The sequence below is a fragment of the Helicoverpa armigera genome, chromosome 6, assembly GCF_030705265.1.
Source record: "Helicoverpa armigera isolate CAAS_96S chromosome 6, ASM3070526v1, whole genome shotgun sequence".
NCBI lineage: Eukaryota > Metazoa > Arthropoda > Insecta > Lepidoptera > Noctuidae > Helicoverpa > Helicoverpa armigera.
In genome coordinates, this window is record NC_087125.1 from 7357824 (window position 1) to 7384411 (window position 26588).

Genomic DNA, 26588 nt, shown 5'->3' on the forward strand with positions numbered 1-26588 from the left:
CATTTAGTGCATCATTATTACACGGTCTCTTACCTGACAATTTATTACAATCTAATTCCTCAATACATAGCCCTTCCAGAAACTTTTTTTTTGTAACAACCCCAAAAATCATCATATGACCTCTCCTGCTGTGGGTCAGCAGCGGTGAGGGAGTGCCAGACTCTTGACTTTTATGTACCAGGGCCGCGGTAACTCTTCCGAAGGCCTTGGCCCTGTTGGGCCCCGCTGGAGTTACTGACAGTTTTCTACTTGTGAAGCCCTTTCATTTGATACTTACCCATATTGGTGGGATTGATAAAAAATTGTTATCAGCCATTTGGTAGCGGCGGCCATCTTAGATTTCAATTTTGCATAGTAAATTGTATTCTACTGGTTGAGAACTTTCATTTGATACCCATATTGATGGGATTGATAAAATATACGTTATCCGCCATTTTGTAGCTGCCGCCATCTTGGATTTCAAAGTTTTATAGTATATTGTATTCTGCTTGTTGAGCCCTTTCATTTGATACCCATATTGATGGGATTGATAAAACCTGCGTTATCCGCCATCTTAGATTTCAATTTTGCATAGTAAATTGTATTCTACTGGTTGAGAACTTTCATTTGATACCCATATTGATGGGATTGATAAAACCTAAGTTATCCGCCATTTTGTAGCGGCCGCCATCTTGGATTTCATTTTTTATAGTATATTGTATTCTGCTTGTTGAGCCCTTTCATTTGATACCCATATTGATGGGATTGATAAAATCTAAGTTATCCGCCATTTTGTAGAGGCCGCCATCTTGGATTTTAATTTTATATAGTACATTGTATTCTGCTTGTTGAGCCCTTTCATTTGATACCCATATTGATGGGATTGATAAAATCTACGTTATCCGCCATTTTGTGCCGGCGGCCATATTGGATTTACAATGTTATTGATATTACTATATTGTATTGTCATCGGAATTAAATGTGTATACAAAATTTCAGATTAATCGGTTGACAGGAAGAGGGTGAAATTTGAATTACTAAATTTGACCCAAGAATGAATATAATAATAAAACAAACGGGGTGAGCTAAATAAAACCGTTTAAAAATGTAACATATATTTTAAATAAAAAATATAACATTTTATCGCCAGGTACATAAAAATAATAAAAAGCGACAGACATACGAAAACCGCTAACCGCGCGACAGTGGTTAACCACAAACGTTACAAAAATTCTGTTTTAAAATGTAACAAGCTCTTCTTCACGTTTATGAATACAGAAAATATTAACTAAGCCAGCCCGCGGATTGAACGTTGCATGTAAATTAAAAGGGTGACTGAGCCTAAAACCACAGCTATGGAAATTTTAAAATTTTCATTGAGTGTTGAATTAGGAAAAACAACACTTTTTTAATTTTAATTTTTACATAGTAGCTGAACGACATATACTTTTCAGTTGCTTTTCGGTTATTGATTCCACTTTTGGAAGAGGTAGGTGGGTGGTAATCAATTAGTATTATCCAAAATTATTGAAAGAAAACCAAACTGGTACACTGAAACTTTTACCAATAGCACTGATAGGTACTCTTTTACATACCTAATGCACAATGTTAGCCTAAAGGCGAATGTTGTGTCCAATACTAAATAATTCGAACTTTCAACAACTTCAGAATATATTAACTAAGTTTGTAAAATGTAAATTAAACCTAGAATATTCAATACACTAGAACCTCAATCGGTACCAAAACCAAAAAGGTACCAAAACATGATTCTACGTTCTATGGCACTAACAGAAAAAAACATAAAATCATTCTTATAGGTCGGCATAGACAAGCAATTTATGTTATCGTTATAAAAGGTTAAAGGAATGAGATCCTCCATGCGTGAAACCAATTAATTATTATCTAGATCTATACAAAGAGTTTAGCTGTCACCACTGATATAGGGGCAAGCGAAAAGGGTTATTTCTACCCAGCCCTTTTAGATAAGCCATCTTTTTAATAACATATCTCTAAATTAACAATTTAACACATAATGTTGCTAGAAAGTTTTGAATTGAGATACGTTTTATAAATGCTTATTTTTATTTACCAGCTTTTAGCAGCAAATTCATAGCCAACCTAAAGGCTGGCTTTAAATTTAATTATGCCACGCATCATAAATGTTAGACTAATATTCAAATTGAATACTTAATATCAATAGTATTAAGAAAATTGATACATAAATTAACCAAAACTTAAAATGACGCCCTATCAACTTAAAATACATTCTAATCTAAATAAATTAATAATCTGTCACATTTGGAACGTTGAACCATAAATAAATCATTTAACCTCAATAGTGTTATTAAGTGGAAAGGAAAGAAAATTGTAGATCGTCATTAGTATTCCATTGAATATTTATAACTTATCAAACATGAGCTTTACCTACCTATTGTAAATAATAGTCGATTCTCATATGTAAAAAGTCAACAGGAAAAACAGAGAACGCATTAATTTTAAAATGAAATCATGTTACTGACGGCTTTCTTAATTCCCAATAAGGAAACTCGGTTCAAGCTTACTAAAGCACATACATAATATAAACCTCTTTTATGTTCACTCTTTCAGTTACTTTTTCGTAAAAATTGTACAATCCTACTTACAATAAATCGATTTATCTTTTTTAATATCATAAAAGAAAGAAAAAGGGCTAGGTATAACTCCATTTTACGTAGAAAAGAGGTGTTGGTACTTATTCACTTTGATACTCGATTTTCAGTTCAGGAACAGTTTTTAAAACTTCAGTGGCCCGCATTGTGTCCCAGGGGGCTACTGCAACGTGAACGTACTCCGCTAGTTCCCAGGGACTTATTGCTGTAATATTTTATATTTTCACACTACACCTCTCTTTTCGCATTTTGGTCCCGATCGTATCTACATTATTAACACAAACTTTACAAACAATGTGTATTCTTATTCGATATGTCCTTACGTATTTATTCGTTCGAACAAATTGTAAACGGACCCAATAACCCTAATAACTCATTACGCAGTAACATGGAAACCTGATGACATACACATAGCTAATCACCTCTGATATTGATATTCTCTTTGATAAGTGCCTACTGGGATTTATGTCTAAACCATATGTCTACTTACAAGTACATGCCGCACGATGTTCGTATTAATCCGTCCTCTTAATGTTGTGAGATGTAATGGACTAGTTAGCTAGACGGCCAATGAAGAACAAACAAGAAACTTGCTGGGAAATATTATGTCTGAAAACTTTGTTTTTCATTACGCCTGCCTATAATATCACAGAAATATTTCGGTAGCCCAGAAGTAATTTGATTCTTATTACCTACTTGGAAAGTTTTTTTTTTGTAAAACTTTTGACTGAACTACAAAAATTACGACGATTTTTATTCATAAAAATCAATTCTGTAATGTTTTGCATCTACAATGTAAGCAATTTAGTATATTTTTTTTTACTTTATCCTATATCCAAATATATAAACTTAACTCGATTTCTAACTATAATAAATCCTTTCATTTGTCGAGTGAGTATCTACAATGCGATTTATTCGCCGTAAATGGCTCGGAATAGCGAGCGACCATCAAAATTTTCAGACCTACTGTTAAATAGCCGCTGCCATTAGTCATCGAAATCGAATATAATAAATAAAAAGGCAGTTAGAAATAAAAGCTAGTTTTAAACAAAGCTTTTTTTGAAGGTTTGAACCAACGTATAGATATTCCAAAAAAAAAGTTGTCTGAATCGTCAAAATAAATTGTGTTATAAGACCAAATGTTCAAAAAAATTGTCTAGGAGCTATTTGAGAGCTTTCATGGCGCAGACAGACAATTTTTCGTCTCGGATTAAGTCCCAAGTTGCCTATCTATAGCTGGCCAGAAATTACTTTACCTCAGTAAAGATTTAAATAGAATAAGTAGGATTCGCAATATTTATATTGTTAGTAAGCCTTGTTGTCCTGATATTCAACTTAGCCAATAGACAGTTTTCGTTTAACTTATGTTGTCGCCAAGTCTGCGAGAAAATTATGAAAATGTAAGAGCACTCGAATTCTTGATACTTGTACCTACGTTAAATAAAAATACTAACTTCTCCTTTTATCTTCTATTAGATAACTGTAACTAAAACATTAGGAATGGCTAATGGACCGTATACGCTTATAAAAACACCTCTACTTTACCTGTAGGGGTAAAATTGGACATTCTATTATGGACCTCAAAGTCCTCAACTGACTGTTAGGATTGACATATGCCTACATGGTTAGGATCTTCAAACGACAGCTCGGTTAATCATAACAACTGACATGCAATCAAGCAACCTATAAGTACTTAATAACTTTGCGGAACACGCAAGCCTTCACTCAAGCAAGAACTGAAGGAAATTATACCACATTTCATGATTGTCAACTTACGTATCACATGTTTTCAGCCACATTTGAGCTCTGAACTGCGTACTTTTAGCGCGCAATTACAATAAAAGCTCACTGCACGACAACGTCGCAGCCTCTTAGCGCTCACGTGAGTTGTTTGAGAGCGAAGTCGACTAAAATGCCGCTTTGCTACATTCAGACTTGGAATCATTAACATTTGCTTGCAACACGGGTAGCTACTTGTAAACATTAAGCAAGCAATAAACGGTGCAGGCGGTCTTCCATTAGGCCCCTACATAGGTATACCTACCTCAAACAAAACTATTATTTATCTATTTAAATAGGTAAGTAGACCATTCTGTTAGTCACATCACATAAAAACCCACTTTAGCGTCCTTTGACTAACAACCGACAAACATGTAATATGAATACCTACCTACTTACCATCTAAGGATCAAACCGGCCTAAGAGGTCATGTTCACATCTAATGAGATTAGCTTTATGATAATACGAGGTATTCAGGAAACCAAAGTAGACCTAGTTGTCATTAATAATTTTCATTGTCTGATAACATTCACATCACATTGAAACTTACATTCTTAGATACTTTGAAAAGCACTCAAAAACTCCTCAAAGAAAGAGAATTATTACATTTCTTGTTGGATAACAGGAAAACAATATGTGAAAATAATGAAAATATAGTTTCCGTAGTCACGCGAAAGTGACGTGCAACATTCAGAAGTTATTAGAAGATAAATCAATCTGTTTCAACACACACCAGCTATATGCGGCAACGACAAGCCTAGGCGACTAGCTACATATTATTATGTAGGTATAAAATATGAATAAAAAGGTAAAGGATTTTTTTGAGAAATCATCAAATAGACTCCTGCTACCATCTTTCTTCTGGAGCAACCTTTGTGTACCTACTAGGGCCGCGGTAACTTTTTCGAACAATCCCACAAGCTTTGAGTGATGTAAATAGGGCAACTGTGTATCTCAAGTACCTACCTACAGAACTATTAATCATTACCTGCCGTGTACTACGGTTGATAAACTAATCTATTTCTGTTTAGTATCGATTACGAAGGAACATATCTAATATACCAGATACCAGTTCTATGTATGTGGCATAGTAAACAAAAAACTGACTCATAATTCGACGATATAGCAATATTTTCTGTGTCTAAAGAGGTTCCGTTTTAACCTTTTGGTTATAGAACCTTAAAAAGATGATGTGGAGAGTCAGCATTTGTGCAAGAGGCAATCAAAGATTTTGAAAAGCTGACGATTACTAAAGCACTGACCATTTGCAAAAAAAAACTGATATAATGATATCCTGAGCTTTCCTAGGCTAAGGCTTTTCCTTAATATCGGAATTATCGTCACTTTCAGGTTAGAAGTGGAAGCTCTTGAGTAAGCGCCCATTTGAACCTAATAAATATTTTTTTATCTGATGTTCAACTGTAGATTTTGTTATAGGGCTATATAGGTACCTCTAAATAGAAGAGTACGCAACACAGGTATATAACGTAGGTGTAACTTAAATCTATATATACAAAAATGAAACCCGCTTTTCGTTGTCACGACATAACATGAAAACGGCTTGACCGATTTGGCTGAAAATTAGAGTTGAGGTAACTCAGACCCGGGAGAAGGTTTTAGAATAGTTTTTGTCATCATCCGGCTACGGGACGAGGGTGAAACAGCGGGTGAAAGCTAGTTTAATATAAAATACACAGGTAGGTATAAGTACAGGAATAAGTTTTAAGCATATATTTCAAAATCCACTTCTAAGCCACAACTTACATGAGTGTTACAATAAAATACCCCGAAACCCAGCTAAGTAGGGACTGAGGATCCAATAAAAAATAAAAAGGTAAAGTAACAAGCCGTAAAACACATACCCCATAAATATACGGCAGATTTTACGCCAGGATTACTCGTAGTGAACAGCTTAGGAAAGATAGTAGCGTCGCCCACTAGTGTTTATTAGTGTCGCTCAAGCGTAAACGCTCGACATAGGTAGGTATAGGTACCTACTTGAAGTAGAAAGTTTACCCCGACACATAACACTTACGGATGTAGGTACGGGTTAAAGCCGGGGATACACATGCCCATAACTTGCACCCTTGCATTTAACTTAAAAAATGTAAAGAATAAAAATCACAAAAGTGGCAAAAACTTCATGTAATTGCTTAAATAAAAATATAGTTCAACCTGGGTCTCTGTGGGTGCCCTGTGTGGGTGTATTATTACCGCTTTCGCTACCGCTGTCACCACCGCTACAGCTATAATGTAATATTCTCTTGTTTAGAACCCTACAAAATGTTCTACCTTATTTTCCTAGGAAACTCATAAACTTCCGGATCTTGCTATCTTCCGGTGGCATGTATCAATGGCGTCGACTAAGCTGTTGGATAGGTATTTTAAGATGATTAGGTTTTTTTTTATTTTTTAGATATTCTTATGACCAGAATCGGAAAAATATATTAAGGCGCAGCGCGCGCGACTCCTGCAGCATCGGCGCGGTCTTTTTGAGAGGGGAAGCACGTGCGGGGAGTAGGCGTGCGGGTGCTTGAGGCGGGGGGCTCCGGCACTGAGTCATATTTCGGAATACACCATCTGTGCTGACATTATAATCTGTGGTAATCAGATGTGACAGCCCATGACAGCCTGACAGCTCAGATGTCTCAGCTGTCAGCAGCAGTTGACATTGACGTTCACTGTGTGCTGAGCATTATTCGGTTTTGCAGCATAAAAAGGCCAACTTTTCTCTTTGTTACTCTTATTGGAAAACCAGAAGGCTATCCTGCTGTAATGGTAAATATATCTACATTCATGATAATTTTTGATTTTCAGATTATACGTGCGTGCGATCGAATCGCGCAATACAACGCAGTTTATGTTTGTGTTCAGCCGTAAGTAATTCAATAATTTTGTTACTTTATTTGATACTGTAACAATATACGATATAAGTGAAATATTAACCGTTATCAATGCCCTACATTCTGATTAGAGGTAATCTAGCGTCATATGGACACAAAAACCCTTGGCGTGTTTTGGTATCCGGCTTAAAAGGTAGATGTTGACAAATTCGAAAGTAAAATGAGAAATAGGACACAATAGTCAATTAAAAAGCTTCTTCTCACAGTCGCTTTTCACATTCCTCTTCTCATTTTATTTACCTTAAATATGTGTTGTTATTTTATTTTAATGAAGTCTTTATTTTATAAATAGCTGGAGACATAGAACAGCTCAAGAGGTTCGCATGTGGTGGCTACTGCGACGATTCAACGATTGTTTATTTACAACATCCTTGTGTTATTCTTAGCGCACTTGAGGTATGTGGCATCAATCATATACATCCTCTAATTACATAACAGCTAATTTAATCATTGCAGTTATGAGTCATAGTGTCACAGTGTTAAATTGATCAATAACTTCACAGGTATTAGGTTACAAGGTTGTGGCATCTAGCTCTACGGCTGTCAAACAAGACTATAATGAGTATATGTGGACTATGAGAAAGGAATTTTCAGAGCCAGAACCCTCAATAATTGTGGAACAAGATAATATAAACAATTTCAGCAAGGAGGCTATGCACTTGGGCAACTATCAACATCAGACAAAAGACGACGAAGTGTAAGCAGTATCTTCAAATTACAAAACATATCTTGATAAGATTATTTTGTTTCATACTATGGACACAAAGGGTAGTCAGAACCTGTCCCCATGCAACTTGGCTTCAATACCATTGACTGAAGAAGACGGAGTTGTTTATATTGCTATCAAAGGGTCTCTGCATGCAAATGATTGTTCTGTTTTTGGACTAGGAGAAGAAGAGATAAGAGCTCTGTCCAAAAAGTTTCCAGGATCTGGTGTAGTGGTGAATGGTGTTTCAATAAAATCAAATGTTCTTGAAACCCTGAATTCATTGGGACAGCTTGGCTACAAAATCATTTCAAGCACTGGCGAGACTGAGATCACTTGGACCCTTCAGCGCATCATATAAATATACACACACCTAACCTTCTTACTCTTCATTGGATTTGGAATTATTTGAATATGGACCATGGAAAAAATTGTGATCACTCAAACTGCACTCATGCTAATGCATCTGTCACCCAAACATTATCTGAAATGCACTGGGAGAGGGGCTTGTGGTATGCAGGTAATTGGTTAAAAATACTGAGTTGTGAAAATAGCTACTTTATCAGATGTAACATTCAACCAATAACATATCACTTTAAGTGCTCTGATAAGATAGCTACTCATTTCACTATTGAATGGGTGTGTTAAATGAGTGTAAAAATATTTATGGTGTCAAAAATATAATATGTAATAAACTTTTCAGCCTTTTATGGTGATGAAGAAAGAGTCATATCTTTGATCAATAAAGCAGGCAACACTAAAAATATAGTGAACACACCTGATGATGCTGGTTATATGCCTCTGCACTATGCTGCACGGAAAGGATATACAAACATATGTAAGATATTGTTACAAAATGGAGCTTTGATTGATGCCAAGACCAAGAGTGGACTAGCTACACCTTTACTCAAAGCTGCTGCAGCAGGTAACTCAAAAGATTTCTAATTGTATTTTTAATTACTAGACATCACAAACATTAATTTCATTTCCGTGTCACCCCAGGCAAGGCAATTTAAGCTAAAGAATTAAAAATATACTCATACTTTTTATTACCTATTGTTGAGAGAATAAACACACTTATCCATAAATTTTATAGTGCTCTTGGTAAATGCACAATGACATTTTGAGATAAGGCTTTGATTAATGGTCTTGTATACTCATTGATTGTTATGAAGTGCTGATTTAACATTCAAAGCATTTTTAGGTAAAATTGAAACAATAAAATTTCTGATTCACTCTGGAGCTTGTGTTGATGTGCAAGACGCGGATGGCCAAACAGCCCTACACAAAGCTGTTGAAAACAAACACTTTGATTTGGTCAAGTTTTTCGTTGAGACATATCCTAAACTCAACACTATGAAGGACATGAAAGGTCATTGCCCCTCTGACTACATGTCTTACCCCAAGGAGTAAGAATTCTGCCAGTAAGGAGTGGCAATAACCAGCTACTTCTAATGATAAACTATCATTGATAAGTTACTTTTGCCCTGCATTTTGATACACATTCATTTAATGCTTGATTTTTTACAGTTGTTGCTATTTATTTTGTTACCTATAATCATTTGCATGATAAAATCTGCAAGTATGGTGTAACCTTATGTTAGTGTGATAATTAGCAGTGTTATTATAATATAAAAAAAGTTTATTGGTTCTATGTTAACATTCCCATTTATTTATTTTGTCAATTTACTTGATTTATTATTGTGGTTTCTAATGTATAGGTGTGTAAATGTTGTCATTAGAAGTATTCACTTTAAAAATAATCTAATATATTATGAAGATTTAATGTTTAGCACCTGAAAATTCTATCTAGACACTAATCACGTTTTTCGTCATGTTATGTATATAAAAAATCTTTTGTTAATTTTATAGTTTTGGTTGAAAATGGTCCATTATATTATTTTATGTAAGTTGTTAGTCATAGTTTTGTGCATTTAAAAAAACCTTTCTAACATAAATATAAAGTTTTTATATAGGTGTTTACAACACCAACAAACTGATTTTTTTATGTATGTATAAATAAATAAAAAACTTCACTTTCATAATATGCACTTACTTGATCACGCCTACTAATGCATCAGAGTTGAATGATTGTATATAATATTAATTGGGAAAATGATTAAAACACTTGTATTTTCTTATGTATGTACATTGTATTATTAACAGAATAGATAGGTACATTATAATTTACTCACCCTGTGTAAGTAGGCTTAACCAGCAACAGGATGTTGCTTTATTCTATGTATTAGTATATCTGAATTCATATCATTTATTTTAATTACTAAACGTATTACTAAAGCATGTATTAATTAGGATAGGACTAGATTCTTACTCCAAACAATTCACATAACTTGGACACCTTTTGCATAAAAATGTACTATAAAGGAAAATTAGCGGTACATGTTTTGTTTATAAATTAAATCACATAAGTCTATAATACTTTTCTTAACAAATATAAATAATCAACATTAGATTGTATACAACCAAATATTAAAATTTGAACCATTTCAGCTCTCAGAAAATGTAAACATCTATAAAACTACTTATTTATTTGCTTTCCCCATAACAGTTAAAAATAATATAATAATTTACTTACATAAAATTATAATTATTCTTTACTGTTAGGTGTATAAAACGATTCAACTCATTTCGAAGATTTTATGGACTATTGTGTCACTAATTATAGATATTCTAATCAACAAATATTTTATATTTTACCCTAAGTACACCTTTGTACTACTGTGTAATTTTACTAAATAAAAATGCATATAGATGTTTATTTTTATTTCATTAGCCCCAGACTTGTAACTGAATCACATTACATATCAGTACAGATTTCCATCTTCCATCATGAGATATCTTTTTAAGCTCTTGGGTAGAGGCAGGGACGAAATGAATCGGAACAACGTCACACCTGTGCTGGCACCTACGCGTCTAATTTTAATCCTACAGAGATCAGAGAGACTTAGTGGTTGTTTGCAAGCATGGTATAACCAATATGCTGAGCTTCCTGGCTTAGGAACAGTTGCGCCTTGATCTGGGACCGTGACGTAGTGGCCAGCTTTCAGTAACATGGATGCTAAGCTACACGATCGCCGTCTACTCGCTATGGACAGATTGTCTAAGCCACAGGAATGTAAATCACAAGTGTTTACATCTGCTCCATAGCGAATTAATAAAACTGCAGCATGATCTCTGAAAAAAGGAAAATATTAATTAATGAACATTCCTATTACTTGGTCAAATTAAGTCTAATGATTATTTTGAATGTCTAACAGTCAAGTAAATTACATAGTGCTACTCACTTGTGCAACAAGAGTGCCCTGTTTAGCGCGGTGTCGCCAGTCAGTGCTGTGGCGTTCATATCAATCTTATGATCTATCACACACTGCAACAATTCCTCAAACTCATCAGGGTTAGCCATACTCTCAACGGCAATGTGCAACACGTTAGCACCTGTTATACTGTTGCACAAATTGGCATTTGCTCCTGTAACAATAAATTAAAAGATGAAGCATATTTCTATTTAAATTAATCAAAGGACCGCAATGAATGGGCTATACACACTTAGAAGTAGTAATCACCTTTTCGTAACAAAATTTTCGCGACCTCAGGCTGTGACAATCTTGCAGCTAAAAGTAAAGGAGTATCACCATTATCGTTGTATAAATTGATTCCTGCGCCATAAGCTGTGAGAAGCTCCACGATTTCCACCTGAAAATAAAACCAAATCAGTGAAAACAATAAATAAAATTCTTAAGAGTAGTCGATTTGTATTTTCGGTAAATATGAGCTAATTATTCAGTTTCACAAAGTAGGTTGTATAATTTTATTCATACATATTTGAGCAGAAAATCGATCTCAGTGGCATGCATTTGGAGAGGCCTATGTCCAGCAGTGGACTGCTATAGGCTGATGATGATGATGATGATATTTGAGCAGAGATATAACATACCTGTCTTTGTATTATTGCATTATGTAAAAGCCTGTGTGAATGGGTTATTCTAGCACCAGACAACAATAACTGTTCTACACCCACAGGAAATTTTTGCCAAACAGCTTCACATAAAGGTGTGTAACCTGAAACATAAATATGTCCTTAATGAAAAACAAGCCCACATTCCCACCTCCAGTCTGACTTTATATTAATAATATTGCATAACTTGACTTTATATTTTGTAGTTACTGGATAGAATTGTAGAGTCCTGTATAATTAATATTTTGGTTTAAGTGCACTATGAAAATGTTCACCCACCATGTATTTCTTCACTATTAACATTAGCACCAGCATTTATAAGATATTTGATCACATCCTCATGACAGCGACCAGCTGCTATATACAAAGCTGTCCTCTCATTTGCATCCCTAGCTTCTAAACTAGCTCCGTGACTGACTAGAAATTTCACCTGAAAGAAAAATTTAAAATAAGGTCATATAACAATATTTCAAACTTACCTATATATTGCTCTATCACACTGGTGGTTTGTGACAAATGGGCCCGAGCGACTATATAAGGGGCACGCAACAAACGCGCCCTACAACCTCTGGCGATTCGCCCGCGTGATAGGGCCCTAAATACTACAACATGTATATTAAACTTACCAAATCCAAGAAACCTCTTGATGTAGCAAAATGCAAAGGTGTCATACTATCGTACGTTTTGTGGTTGACATTGCTCCCTGCTTTTAAGAGTATCTTGACAATATCAATATAATTCTTAATTACTGCTACATGTAAGGCTGTTACACCATCTCCCGTCTCAGCATCTACTTTACAGCCTGAAAATTATGAAAAAAAAGAACATTAATTTGTCTGACGAAGAGTCAAAACTCATACAATAAGGGAAATGTTTATGGTTATTATTATTACCAGCTTCTATAAGTAATTTAACAACACCAGCATGACCCTGCTCTGCAGCATAATGTAAGGCAGTTTGCATAAATGCATCATGTTGATCAATTCCATTGGTCACCACAGAGGCTGAAGCAATAGCTGCCCCTGTAGACTCTAGTATTGCTGCATACCACCTAAAATATAAAATGGTTTTAGATACATTAAAATTATCTTAATCAATTTCAAAACCATTAAGCCTAGAATAGGGGCCTAATACCCTACCCGAGATAAATACAGTAGCAAGAAATAAATAAGACAAAAGGATCAACTGACTTGTACATAGAAGACCATGTCTCATCTTCACTGGTAGTTGGAGCCACATTCCCTATGTCCTCATCCCATTCTAGGTCAGCTTGTGGTGAGGGTGTCAAAGACGATGAAGTAATTGGTGATTTCATACTTATTTTACTCTCATCACTACTAGATCCGTCACTGTGTATGAAAACAAAATATCCCTGGTTTGCATCTGCTTTTGAGCTGGTTTGATCCACTCCAACTGTGTCATACTGTCCAAAATGAAAATCTTTAAAAGTTCTGTCATTCAAGTTTTTGCATTTTACCACAGTCTCATCATGTTGTCCATTGTGCCTCAGCTTGCGTTTGTGGCATTTGACAAGGCGCTTCTTAGAGGAACCAGTATAAGATAAAGGAGCGTGCCGTTTTGCTTCACTTGCATTTATTAATAGTTTGACAATATCAATGTTCCCATTGTTTGCAGCCTCTCCTAAACTGGTCTTACCTTGGCTGGCAGTCTTGTTTGGATTAGCACCTGCAATAAAATGTATGATTCCTGTATCCAAATATTAAATCTCTGATCAAAAGAACTGGTCTAAAATTACAAAATCAAAAATGTTTCCTACTAGAAAGCTACATAATTTCAGAGTTGCATACAAGATATGCATAAGCTGACAAATTATAAGTACTTTATAAATAACTGAACCTTTGGAGAGCGCCTTTATAACCGCTTCCTGATCTTCCGCAACCACTGCACGATATAAACTCTCGTCAATTGAGGCTTCCATGCTAAGCAAGCAGAAGTCTTATCATTGAAACGGGATCACATATCTAGAATGTCCTAAATATATATCCCTGCAATCATATTGTAACTGAAATTCATAAATTCAACATTCTCGATTATTTTTCCGAATTTCTTCAATAAATCAATAATGGTCTTATAAGAAAAAATATCATTTGCACAGTCTGCATATTTATCTTTTCGTGAAAAATATAGGTTCTTTGGTTTTATTAAATTTTATCACAAGCAAGAAAGCTGATTGTTATTATTGTTTAATTATTTCAGACATTTTCATTATTGACAATTTTAATTTGTCCATTCGTTCGTTGTTGTCATTGTCAATTTGTCAGATTTTGTCTTTGTGTCAGGATGGTGTCAGGTACAGAGCTGTCATTCCTTAAGATGTATGGAATACCAAGAACCTCATAAAGTAACTGGAACGCTCGTAACAGTAGAACTCGAAATAATAGAGCACATTTGCTCGAAATCTTGCGGATTTGTTGAGCAAATTAGTTGACGTTTAGTGTTAACAAATAAGATTTAAGTTGCTAGATATTTTTCTTGTAAAATTGAGTAATGTTATTTTAGGGCTGCCTAACATATTGCTTTATGTAATTTTTTTTTTGTTTGATTCTAAAACCTTAACTATTTGAATCATAAGGATCCCACAGATTAACAATTCGACGAAAAATTAACTCTGTTTAAGATTTCGGCCTGCCAACAATATTTAATACATTGTCGATACACTTCTAAGTTATTATATATATACACTTTCTTATTAATATGACATGACTTTTTAAACGGTTTTATTTTTTTACGGAGAATCACTGACTTCTAAGTTACAGGCCTACACCTAGTTTAGGAGTCAGGGTACCTCATATTGTTGTCCTAAATAAACCTTTATGTTTTTATAGTCATAGTTCAACATTTGTAAACTTTGTGTGAAATAAACTATTTATTTATTTATTTATTCTTGATGATTTCGGTCAGCGTACATAATGTCCGAAAGACAGTCCAACCTGACTGTGAGGCCAAATAAGCAGACCTGTTGACCTACATTTTATATCATTTTATACCTTCCGATTTATATTTTGCACCCAATGACCCAGAAGCTGCAGACGATCTGTTCTTGAATCTGTGGGGCCCTTTACATCTATTTTCGCAGCTTTATTTATTGTGGAATGATATAGACAATTAATGTTTATTTATCTGTGGTTGTTTGCAAGCTATGCTATATATTTATCTGTGGTTGTTTGCTTTGCACGCTTCTTGGCTCGTAAATGTTAATTTCATTTTTAATATAACTTTTCAATAAATTAAAGTGAATACTGATTGTATTTATCACAATCTTTTTATATTATTTCGGAAAGGAGTAGCGAGCTGCAAACACAATGTCTAGTACATCACAAAAACACAGAAACTTCGTGGCTGAGCCCATGGGTGAAAAGCCAGTAACCGAATTAGCAGGCGTCGGTGAAGTATTGGGTAAAAGATTGGAAGTTGCTGGATTTGATAAGGTTGGTGTTGATTTTATACACATTATATATGATCCATTTCCTTTGGTCGAAGGTAACTTTGCCAGTCCCTACAAACAATGATTCATTAATCCAATAGTGAAGATTTTAGCGTCTATTGTCTATCTTGCCTTGCACCCAGTGACTAACAAATTTTAAAATTAATTAGGTATACATTTTAACGGTTGCTGTACATAGAATCAGGTGACAACAATGTCATTGAAAACATCCTACTTCAAGTTTTTAGATAAAATTTCTAGACTGATAACAGGTTTCCTGTCCTATGAATTTAAGTTAATAGATAGCAATTGACTGTAAAGTAATACCTAATAATATAATATTCAGTATGACAGTTATGTAAACATGACGGTCATAGTTATATTAAAACCCATTCCAAGAGCTTAAATTACTGCAATAAGAGCTTATATTAATGCAGCCAATTAACAACCAAATGATGGTTTTTAGAACCTATGTATAATAAGCAATGTGTATTTAGAAAGTGTACAAGTTCACTGAAATTGTAATTGATTGATCCAACTATGTAGTTCATTTAAATTATTTTGATAAAAAATATTTAATTATAGGAAATTCATGGATTTTAATAATGTTTCTATTTTTCAGGCTTACACGGTTTTGGGACAGTTTCTGGTGTTGAAGAAAGACAAGGAATTATTCCAAGAGTGGCTAAAAGATACATGTAATGCCAATTCTAAACAATCAGCAGACTGTTATCAGTGTTTGAAAGATTGGTGTGATGAATTTTTGTAATAACAAAGAAACAATAGTAACAATCTCAGTAATAATTAAAATAACATTCTTACATACATAAGATAATAATGTAAATAATATATCTAATAATTACACCTAAGTGATAGGTATTACCTATATTTTTTATGTAATTTTTCTTTTATTAAAATTTGTACTAAATACTGTTTTTTATTTGGAAATGTCTAGCCAGCTGCTTCATCCTATTCATGCATCCCATGGAAAGTACTTTAAATGCCCAGATGGAATATAGCCTACAGCCCCGGATCTTCAATTTTTTTTAGGCGGGGCAAAAACTGAAAAATGCCGCCCCTCCTACCTACCTACTTATGTTCATTTTCACCAACGAAAGTCACTTTTTTGGTAGGTAAACGACTTTAAAAAAAGTGTCCAAATCATTGTAGGCTCAAACTGTTGGAATAATGCAATTATTGTAAAAATTTGCGCGAGCGAAAGTAGCGCGCAAATTTTTTAAATACTTTGTTGTTTTTGAGGACTCCATAAATAATATTTTTTGCTACATTTGACTTATAAAAGGTAATACAGCGTGGATTTGATTCATGAAGTTATGAAAGTAACGTACGTATAATATTGCGCGAGCGAAGCGAGCGCGAAATTTTTTGAGCCTACGACACAATAATAAGTGACTAAGTACATTGTAAAGCCACGAACTTTTTAAATTATTTGTTTGAAGACTCACAAATTAAACTGGGAATTATGTACAAATAAAAAGAAACCGTGATAAGAGCGAGTGCCATTTGCGTTCGTTGATTCGGTGTTCAATAAAAATAATAAACAATAGCACATACATTGTCATTTAGCCGCGAGCGTAGCGAGCGAGAATTTTTTCACTTCTTTGGAGGATGTTAAAAGTGAAAAATAATCAAAATGATCGATCAATCAAACAAAGCGAAGGCGACTTTTTTGTCTGTATCATGATACAATGTAGAACTTCCTTATCAAACAGGGGCGTCCCGCGGCGCCCCTGAGACCGAGGCGCCCGGGTTATTCGCACACCCTGCACCATAGCTTAAGACGGCCCTGAAGACTCACAAATGAAACTGGGAATTATGTACAAATAAAAAGAAACCGTGATTAGAGCGAGTGCCATTTGTGTTCGTTGATTCCGTGCGTCAATAAAAATGATAAACCATCAGAAAAATAATTTATATAATGTTATTTAGTCGCGAGCGCAGCGAGCGAGAATTTTTTCACTTATTTGGATGATGTTAAAAGTGAAAAATAATCAAAATGATCAATTAAACAAAGCGAAGGCGACTTTTTTTGAAACTTTCCTTGTCAGTATCATGATACAATGGAACTTCCGTATCAAACGGGTGTAATTTTTTCGAAATTTCCTGGTGGTGGGGCGCCCCTGAGAACATACATACACCCTGCACTATAGGTTAAGACGTCCCTGTAGGTAACTATTATGGTATTCTGTGATGTAGGATTTAAAATCAAGCAGCCGCCTGATTTTGCCGCCCTCTGAATTTGCCGCCCGGGGCATGGGCCCCGGCTTGCCCCCCCCTAGATCCGGGGCTGTAGCCTATATTGCCTGGGGGTAGCAAAGCTTACAAACAGTGAAGGAACTTCAATTCGGTTCAGCTGTAGTTTCGGAGATTTTAGAGTACCTAAGTACAAAAAATTTGGCTAGTATTGGTATCGAAAATTAAAACATGAATGAAGATTTAAGATTCTCATTTTCAATTTTTTATCTGCGCACCTTGGTGAATGGCGGAAGATTAGACAGCATAGGATGAACTGCAACGCAAGATCAACCGAGCTTCGTTGGTTGCATAGAAATCGGGGGCCATGTACCAGTATATCATACCAGCCATTTCAACACGAACGACCACACACAGCGCGTGACAGCCCTATGATTACTGATATTTTATAACATAATTCAACTGCACTCCTTCTCTCCTTGATCTAATAGTAGTATCTGAGACAAGTAATGTATCCTCTCATGGTCAGATTTCAGCATCTTTTTCCTATCACGATCTAATCTTTTTATCCTATCGGATTCGTCCTCCTAAGCGTAAAGGTAGAATTCCGTGGATAGCGGCTACGACAGCCGCGCGCGGCTTACGACAGTCGTCGGCCGCGCGCGACAATAGTCAACCTATGAAAATGTATGGCACCGTTGCCGAGGTCCGCGACAGTCGCGCGCGGCTTACGACAGTCGTCGGCCGCGCGCGGCTGTCGTAGCCGCTATCCACGGAATTCTACCTTAAGCCTCAATACCTGTATCTTCGAAATTACAAGGGCATTGATCTGGAGGCATTGAAGCGTGATGCTGATTGCATTGACTGGTCTAGCATATTCATGAGTACCTGCGTTAATGAAATGGTGAGTTTATTTAATTGTAAGTTATTGCAACTTTTTGACATTCATGCTCCACTTTTTTTTTGGTATGGCATCTCGCAGTTCAGCCTAGGAGGCCGTGTACTGCTTAACCGAACTTTTCCCTGTGGATGCCTAGAATTTAAGGCCTCCAGCCAGGGGCGTAAAACAACTTATAAACTAAGCGACTGCGCTAAGGGTACCCCCTGTGGGGTCGGACCTCGGCTTAGGGCGTCGCTGGGGAGGCAGCAAAGGGACAGGCTGGATCATATGATCATTATTATTAAATGGGGAATTTAAAGCTACTGGCTCAGCTCGCGGGCTGGCTCGATGAGCAAGGGTCGGGAGGACAGAGAACGGGACGTCGCGGCGGACCTCGGCGGCGAGGTTTGTACGAACGCGGTTTGTGTTTGTATAGGGTGCTAGTGAGTTTACTACTCTCTTGGAGGACAGTTATCTCATCGTCAGGTTCTAGAAGGGCATGCCTAGGGCGGCGAATCCTACTGATGCGGGAGGGAGTGTAATTACTGGCTGACACGATAAGTGAGTTATCGTGTTTCTCAGCGCGTTCGAAGTACCGTATGGCGGCACGCTTCATATACTGGCGGATGGTAGGGATTTTTAAGTCGACATGAAGAATCTCATTTCGAACATAATAGGGAGCTCCTGTGATTTTCCGTAAGGCACGGTTTTGAAGGGCTTGCATTCTGTGAAGGCAGCGATGGCTTGCCTGTGCGAACACAGGGCAAGCATACATCATGACGGGGCGTATGCACGATCCGTAGAGGCGTAACTTGGATTTAAGAGATAATTTGCTCTTCGAATTGAGCAAGAAGTGCAATCTGCCGTACACAAAGGCTGCTCTAGAGCGCACCTTACGTATGTGCTCGGCGAATGAGAGGCGCTGGTCTAAGATTACACCTAGATATTTGGCATGCTCCTTCCAAGGAATCGGCCTACCAAACATGGTGACTGACGGGGGCGCGGGAGGAAGCCTACGGCGGGGCTCGAAAAGAGTATGGCCTGGCTTTTGTCGGGGTGGAGTTCGATTCTCCATAGCCTAGTCCAGACACCTAGGGTGTTGCAATAGGCTTGGAGATGTCTCACTATGGCGGCTGGGCTGCGGCCTGAGCAGTAGATTGCCGTGTCGTCGGCGAATAGGGCTAATTGAACATGCTTGTTCTTAGGAATATCGCTAGTGTATAGCGTGAAGAGGATGGGGGAGAGTACCGAGCCTTGTGGGACGCCAGCTTTATAGGGTGGGCCGAAGAAAGAGTGCCGTCTATGCGATAGCGAAAGGTGCGATTCGACAAAAGTCTCGTAAGATGACGACGAGACGGTCTGGGACACCGAGTTGGTAAAGCTTGTAAATCAAGCCTTTGTGCCAGACTTTGTCGAATGCCTTTGCTATGTCGAAGAGAATCGTGCCGGTGAGTTGGCCACGTTGGAATCCGTGGCTCACACCTTCCACAATGCGGTGGACTTGTTGGACACAAGAGTGATGGGTTCGAAAACCAAACTGTTCTAATGGAATAAGACTCTTTGCTTCGACGTAATCTTTGAGACGCTTATAGATAAGTATCTCGTAGATCTTGCCGAACACATTGAGTAAACTGATAGGGCGATAGCTGGACGGGTCTGATTTTGGTTTACCGGGTTTGGGAATACCGATTACGGTTGCCTCTTTCCATGCCTGTGGGAACAGGTTATGGGTCATGGCGCAATTGAAGATCGCGGTCATGAGCATTACGAGGGAAGCGGGTAGGATTTTGAACACTTTATTGGTTATTCTATCTGGGCCCGGAGCTTTACGGGGTTTGAGCCGTTTGATGATCTCTGCCACTTCGTCTGGAGTGACGGGAGGCAAGGGATCGTCGGGGTCTTCTTGCGGTGGTAGGGAGGATCTGCGCTCGACCTCGGCTTCGACCTTTAGTAGGTGAGCCGGGTCGACCGGTTGGGTACTAGGCGAGCATTGAGCCTCGAGGCTGTCGGCCAGACATTCCGCTTTTTCATCGTCCTCGAAGGCGATGGAATTGTCGGGGCGTTTGATCGGAGGGGTGGAAGCTACTTCATCGGATTTGAGTTTCCTTTGAAGCTGCCAGAAGGCTTGATGAGTCGGCTCGAGTTCGCTCAGCGTCTTGTCCCAGCGCGTTTCACGCATCTCAGCAAGGCGTTCCTTTACAGCACGCTGTAAGTTACGCATGTGAGACTTGTTAGCGTCGCAGGGAAAAGTACTGTAGGCACGGACAGCCGCGTTCTTCTCGGTCACCAGAGCACGCACGTCATCCGGGAGCTTGAAGCGATGAAAGCTCGTCGCTTCAACTCTACGTGAACACTTGTCCACGGTGGATTGTACGTGCTCGGTGAACGAGCCGATCGCGCCCGTCATGTCAGCGACTGAGTTGATTTCATCGGGAATTGATTCTAACTGGGCGGAGGAGGATTTCAAGCTTTCGCTTAGCATTCTCCAGTCCGTGACAATCTGGGTGGGAGGAGGGCGATCCGGGGCGAGGGGGCCTGAGCGCGAGGCTAGTTCCACAAGAACCGGTCTGTGGTCGGAGGTGAGCTCGTGTAGTACCTCGATCGAATGTAAACGTAAGTTTACGTTCTTGAGGAGCGCTACATCGAGAACGTCGGGAAGGTGGTCGACTATATTAGGAAAGTGAGTGGGATGCATCGGAGCGATGACATCGAAGTTGAGGGATTCACACTGATTGAATAGCAACCTGCCTCTTGGAGAAGTAGTGTTGCTATTCCAGGCGGGATGTTTGGCGTTTAGATCGCCTGCTATTATTACAGAGTCGCTCAGGCCTAGTAAGGCTCTGAGATCGTTCGTGAAAAGGATCGGGTCGTAGGACTGAAAGGATGAGGACGTGGGAGGGCAGTAGGCCGATACGAGAGTGATCGACTGGTGCTGGGATATGGCTAGTCGACAGATCGAGGCTTCAATGCAGCTTAAGTCGGGGGGAGTGATCTCTACACAATGTAGCGATCTTTTATAATAGATAAGCGTGCCGCCTTTGTGGCGTGTGATCCTGTCATTTCTAATTAACTTATAGTTGGCTATATTAGGGCCGCGTACACGCGGCTTTAGGAAGGTCTCTTGTACGAGAAGAATGTCTATCTTATGGGATTGTAGGAAGGCGGAAATCTCGTCGCGTTGGCCGAGAATACCGTTGGCATTATAATAGCTAAGCCTAAGGGAATGGGGTTTAATTTTGGATGTATTATCCATTTCTATTTCCTAAAGTGAGGCAGGTTTTGAACTGCCTGGGCGACATCTGAATACTCCTGCATAACGGAGTAGAGTTTGATAAGGTCGCCATTGCTGGCGACTATCTCCCTCGAAAGTTGTTGAGCTCTGTCGCTCGTAAATACACTGAACGTGCTCAGTATAACGTTCATAGAACTGAGCGCTGATACTGGGCTAGAAGAAGGCGCGATCGCTTGCGTTTGCGCGGGCTTGGCGGCTATAGGAGCCGCGGAGGGCGCGGAGGGCGCGGAGGGAACGACGGGAGGGACGCGAGGTAAGCTCGCGGGCGCCGCGGTGGAATTATTCACCGGGGCGGGAGTTGGCTGGGGCTGAGTTGGCCTCGGGGTTGGAAAGGCTCTCTGATGGTTGAGAGGGCTCCATGGGGAGGGCCGTTGTGGGCTGAGACGCTCGGGAAGTTGAGCGGTAGGTAGCCTCGCTGATGGGCTTTCCCTTAGCTGGCGGGCGTTTGCACGCTTGGCCAGCTTGGGAGACGTTTTTGGGGCCTTTGGGCAGCCGCGGTAGTTGGCGGGATGACCTGAGGCGCCGCAGAGTACACAGCTCGGAGGCTCGGTGCACAGAGTGCGGTCCTTGGGTCGCGGGCAGTCGGAGGTGCCGTGTTGGCCTAGGCATTTCACGCACCTAGGCTGGGCGAAACAGTTGCGCTGTGAGTGACCCCACAGTTGGCAACGGTGGCATTGGGATACAATGCCAGATCTATTTGGCTTCTCGATTGAGATGCCGGTTAAATTACACACCGATTTGATGTTAAAAATCGGGTGGATTTTAGAGGGACACGGCTCGCATACTACGAGCACCATGTCGAAGGCGTGGCCGCTGCGGGCGCGGTGCATCCTATGAACTTGCGTCGCAGGGATGTTTTGTGACTTAAGGTCACTTAAAATGTCATCCGAAGGGATTTCCTTCGGAATACGGGTAATGACCACCCGGAGAGGTTTTTCCTCGGGGAGGGAGTAAGTGTGGAACGAAATGTTCCTCGCTCTTAGCGCTTTAGTTATCTCCCTATAGTCGTCTGACGTAGGGAGGACGATTTTTATACCGTTGCCGGTATTGGAGGCCGATCTGTAGTTGATCTTACGATCAACACACAACTTGGACACTTCGGTCCATTTTGCCTTGTCCTGTAAGTATACAGGCGGCGGAGGTTTGTTTTTTGGTGCGCTTTTGGGCTTAGCGGCACCTTGGGAGGAAGCGACCTGCGAGGTCGAGGGTGACGGGGCGGGGGATGCTGTAGACACAGCGGGCGGGCTAGGAGAGGAGATGCGGCAAGGGCGATGGTCTTGCGCGCCTTGTCGTTGTTTTTGTTCTTTTTCCTCTTACCTCCCTGTACGACGGTGAAGTCTTCGTCGGAGGAAGAGGAGTCAGAGGGCTCGGAGGGTTGAGCATCCTCAGGGACGGGTGAGGCAGAGCGGGAGGACGAGGTGTCCATGCATTCGGCGTCGACGTTTGACGCAGGTGCACTCGCCTGAGTTATTTCCATTGTCTGTGAGACAATGGGATTAGGTACAATGGTCGAGTGCAGCTGGGCATCGACCATTGTATTGGGATTACCGTTTCCGCTAATGCGGCGGTTTCCCCGAAGAGACGATTATAGGCTCAACAATGGGGCGCGACACAACTGCGCCGGCCTCCTTTGTTGAGCCGTTATCGGTGATAACACAATAGCGCGCTAGGCGCGGGTCCTTGATATCAAGGTTATTTATCAAGTCGCCATATTTGGCGACAATGTCTTGGTCCTTGAGGAGGACCTCGAAAAAGAATTTAATAACTTCGGTAGTCATTTTCCCGTGAGGGAAGAGGGCTACCGAGCTAAAAGAGGTGGGGGCCTAATTATAAAAACCTAACAACCTATCTCCTATCTCCCCGGGTGGATGGGCCCGGGGATGTGTAACCCTCCCTGCCGGGTATAGGCAGGGAGGTGAGTACCTATTGGTGAGCCCTAAGCTTGTAAACCGTTCGCCAGTCTTATTGTGCGAACGGGCCCTAGCCAGTCTAGTGCGAAGGGTATAGAGATACCCAACCGACACCAGGTGTGTAGCTGTGAAAGCAAACCAGATGCAAGGCACGACTAGGAGATCCCCCAAGGCCGAAATCCGAGCTCCCGTCCAATTGACTGCCTTGCCCTGAAGGGGTTCGGCGGGTGTGATTGGGTCAACACCCTCTCGGCTTCGTTGGCACCGTATGGTTTCAACCGAGAACCACGAAACTGTGGCTTTTACCCAGAAGGGGTCAACTGAATTTACTTGACACAAACGTTTTAGAAACAGGATAATCGTCCGCCGCTTTGAAAAAAGCAGCTTTAGATTGATATATTTGTAGTCGGCAGAGCGACTACGGTGAGCGTTACGTCGGGCGTAACAAGGACAAAAGTCGTAAACGGGCGAGCGCAGAGCGACACGTCCGTACACGACGAGAGTCAGAAGTGGAGTCCTTCATGCTCCACTCCGCCGTGTCAAAGTTAAGTATGCTCCTGCTCCGTGGCTCACTCCTGCTATAAGGGAGGTGATGGCCAGTCGAGACAGAGCCAAGCGTAGGTGGAAGCGCAGTCCGTCTGAACGCAACCTCATTACCTACAAGACATTGCGTAACCGTTGCAGTCGAATGTGTAGAGATGCAAAGAGACGCTACTTCCACAACTCTCTCGATAACCGTAACTCTTCTGAGGTATGGAAATTTCTCAAAACTGTTGGCATCGGTAAGGCTGCTTGCGCTGCTGGTGGGGACACTGACGTGGGTGCCCTTAATAACTACTTCTCCTCTCCAAACGTACGCGTTTGGACCCACACGTCCGTGCCCGTACATTGAGTGGGCTTGCTAGTTTGCCGTTGCCTCAGTGCTCTCTGTTCGAACTGAGTGCTGTGACTGAAGACGATGTCAAAAAGTCTATCCTTGCCATATCCTCTAGTGCAGTCGGTAATGATAACATTTGCTCTAGAATGGTGTTCTTAACGCTACCGACTGTCCTCCCTGTCTTGTCACATATCCTAAATTTCTCCCTGTTCTCTTGTTCTTTTCCTAATTCCTGGAAAGAAGCCATTGTTATTCCTTTACCCAAAATTTCCAATCCAGCTGCTTTGTCTGATTATAGACCCATTTCCATCCTTCCTTACCTGTCTAAAGTTCTGGAGCACCTGGTGCATTCTCAGCTTTCTTCTTTCCTTAGCCGCAATAACCTTTTCCACCCTTTACAATCTGGTTTTCGTCCCGGTCACAGCACTGTAACTGCACTGTTGAAGGTTACTGACGACATCCGTCTTGCGATGGAAAATAAATCCCTGACGTTACTGGTTCTCCTTGACTTCAGCAGTGCATTTAATTCTGTCGATTTCGACATTCTTCTTGGCATCCTTAAATCTATTAATATTTCTTCTTCCACGTTAAATTGGTTTGACTCCTATCTTAGAGGCCGTACGCAGTGTGTCCGGCTTAATCACTTATCCTCCAATTGGTGCAACCTTTCTGCGGGCGTACCTCAAGGTGGCGTTCTCTCTCCTTTCCTGTTCTCTGTTTTCATTGACTCTGTCACTAAGGTCATTTCTTCCAACTTCCATCTCTATGCGGACGACTTGCAACTCTACAGACATTTCTCGTTAAGCGATGCGGAATCTGCCGTTACCGCTATGAATCAGGACCTGAATATGATCGAGGGCTGGGCGCAGTCCTTTGGGCTACAGATCAATCCCAAGAAGTCTCAGGCCATGATCATTGGCGGCAGAAACTTGCGTGGCAGGCTTGATGTTGCGTCGTTGCCTCCTCTTTGTTTAGGTGGGGTTCAACTGAGCTATGCAGAAACGGCTAAAAATTTGGGTGTCATCATGGACTCCTATTTATCATGGTCTGCGCAGGTCAATGAAGTCAGTCGCAAGGTGCACTTCACCTTTCACACTCTGAAATGCCTCCAGTACTTTTTGCCCTTGAAAACCAAAATCTCTCTTGCTCAGACTCTCATTCAACCCATCATAGACTACGCTGATGCCTGTTATTTGGATGCCACAGAGGAGCTCTTAAATAAGCTTGAGCGGTTGCAAAATTTATGTATTCGTTTTGTTTTCAATCTCAAAAATATGATCATGTTTCTCATTTTCGCAAAGAACTCAAGTGGCTCCCTATTCGTCTTCGCAGGAACACTCGCATTTTGTGTCTTCTTTTTAATATCCTTTTTAATCCCAAAACTCCTTCCTATCTGCGAGAACGCTTTTCATTTGTTCGCTCGCCTGATGCGCTCTGTAGAACGCATCTCAAATCTCTCCTTAAAATCCCCTCCCATTCCACTGACTTTTATTCCTTCTCCTTCACAGTAAACGCAGTACGGTTGTAGAATTCGCTGCCGCCTGAATTAAGGAGCTGTCAAACTGTTGCTACTTTTAAACAGAAACTCAAAAGCTACTATTTGTCCTCCTCTTCTTCATAGAGATTTTATAAAATATGTATTTTTGTATGTATGTATTATCTTTTGCTTTATATATACCTATATATATATGTGTATAATTTATATATCTTTACTATGTCCTTTTACACAGTCTATCTACTTATCTTTATTCTAACTCTCCTACTACGGGTCTGCTGGAAGAAATTTCGAATTTAGAAATAAGCAGTACCTTTGTACTATTTTTTATACTATGTCTACTTCTTTTATATTTTCACTGTGTACATAAATTGTTAAATAAATAAATAAAATAAATAAATAAATAATTAGTATTTATCATTCCTCCTACTAGATACATTATTACTATAAAATAAATTATTATAATACTTTCTTTTTCGATAAA

General features: G+C 39.5%; 5 protein-coding genes across 5 annotated transcripts; 4 read left to right on the plus strand and 1 right to left on the minus strand.

Annotated features, from left to right (window-relative positions):
- Positions 1–7238: 7238 nt before the first annotated feature.
- Positions 7239–8215, plus strand: LOC110380355 (uncharacterized). Its single transcript, XM_021340313.3, has 3 exons — positions 7239–7442; positions 7602–7705; positions 7813–8215. The coding sequence occupies exons 1-3, from the start codon at positions 7361–7363 to the stop codon at positions 8008–8010; spliced, it is 384 nt and encodes a 127-aa protein (XP_021195988.1). The 5' UTR covers positions 7239–7360; the 3' UTR covers positions 8011–8215.
- LOC110380356 (uncharacterized) lies at positions 8065–8376 on the plus strand. The gene has a single exon (XM_021340314.3). The coding sequence runs from the start codon at positions 8065–8067 to the stop codon at positions 8374–8376; it is 312 nt and encodes a 103-aa protein (XP_021195989.1).
- A 23-nt stretch (positions 8377–8399) lies between these two features.
- On the plus strand, positions 8400–10792 carry LOC110380354 (ankyrin repeat domain-containing protein 39). The gene is made up of 3 exons (XM_021340312.3): positions 8400–8535; positions 8719–8940; positions 9220–10792. The coding sequence occupies exons 1-3, from the start codon at positions 8430–8432 to the stop codon at positions 9426–9428; spliced, it is 537 nt and encodes a 178-aa protein (XP_021195987.2). The 5' UTR covers positions 8400–8429; the 3' UTR covers positions 9429–10792.
- Positions 9981–14272, minus strand: LOC110380353 (ankyrin repeat domain-containing protein 50). The gene is made up of 9 exons (XM_021340311.3): positions 13849–14272; positions 13182–13677; positions 12885–13042; positions 12618–12793; positions 12271–12421; positions 11971–12095; positions 11600–11729; positions 11321–11504; positions 9981–11210 (listed from the first exon to the last, which is right to left on the minus strand). Exons 1-9 carry the CDS (start codon positions 13928–13930, stop codon positions 10841–10843), a joined length of 1872 nt encoding a protein of 623 aa, XP_021195986.3. The 5' UTR covers positions 13931–14272; the 3' UTR covers positions 9981–10840.
- An 879-nt stretch (positions 14273–15151) lies between these two features.
- LOC110380362 (barrier-to-autointegration factor) lies at positions 15152–16364 on the plus strand. The gene is made up of 2 exons (XM_049852359.2): positions 15152–15440; positions 16059–16364. The coding sequence occupies exons 1-2, from the start codon at positions 15315–15317 to the stop codon at positions 16203–16205; spliced, it is 273 nt and encodes a 90-aa protein (XP_049708316.1). The 5' UTR covers positions 15152–15314; the 3' UTR covers positions 16206–16364.
- The last annotated feature ends 10224 nt before the right edge of the window (positions 16365–26588 follow it).

Excerpts from the sequence above, each read along its gene's own strand:
- LOC110380355 (XM_021340313.3), top strand. The coding sequence starts at position 7,361 with ATGCCCTACATTCTGATTAGAGGTAATCTAGCGTCATATGGACACAAA. Across the intron at positions 7,443-7,601 it reads TTTGGTATCCGGCTTAAAAG|CTGGAGACATAGAACAGCTC; the intron begins GTAGATGTTGAC and ends TTTTATAAATAG. Across the intron at positions 7,706-7,812 it reads TTATTCTTAGCGCACTTGAG|GTATTAGGTTACAAGGTTGT; the intron begins GTATGTGGCATC and ends ATAACTTCACAG.
- LOC110380356 (XM_021340314.3), top strand. The coding sequence starts at position 8,065 with ATGGACACAAAGGGTAGTCAGAACCTGTCCCCATGCAACTTGGCTTCA.
- LOC110380354 (XM_021340312.3), top strand. The coding sequence starts at position 8,430 with ATGGACCATGGAAAAAATTGTGATCACTCAAACTGCACTCATGCTAAT. Across the intron at positions 8,536-8,718 it reads GAGGGGCTTGTGGTATGCAG|CCTTTTATGGTGATGAAGAA; the intron begins GTAATTGGTTAA and ends TAAACTTTTCAG. Across the intron at positions 8,941-9,219 it reads ACTCAAAGCTGCTGCAGCAG|GTAAAATTGAAACAATAAAA; the intron begins GTAACTCAAAAG and ends AAGCATTTTTAG.
- LOC110380353 (XM_021340311.3), bottom strand. The coding sequence starts at position 13,930 with ATGGAAGCCTCAATTGACGAGAGTTTATATCGTGCAGTGGTTGCGGAA. Across the intron at positions 13,678-13,848 it reads TATAAAGGCGCTCTCCAAAG|GTGCTAATCCAAACAAGACT; the intron begins GTTCAGTTATTT and ends ATTTTATTGCAG. Across the intron at positions 12,794-12,884 it reads TAAATTACTTATAGAAGCTG|GCTGTAAAGTAGATGCTGAG; the intron begins GTAATAATAATA and ends CATAATTTTCAG.
- LOC110380362 (XM_049852359.2), top strand. The coding sequence starts at position 15,315 with ATGTCTAGTACATCACAAAAACACAGAAACTTCGTGGCTGAGCCCATG. Across the intron at positions 15,441-16,058 it reads AAGTTGCTGGATTTGATAAG|GCTTACACGGTTTTGGGACA; the intron begins GTTGGTGTTGAT and ends TCTATTTTTCAG.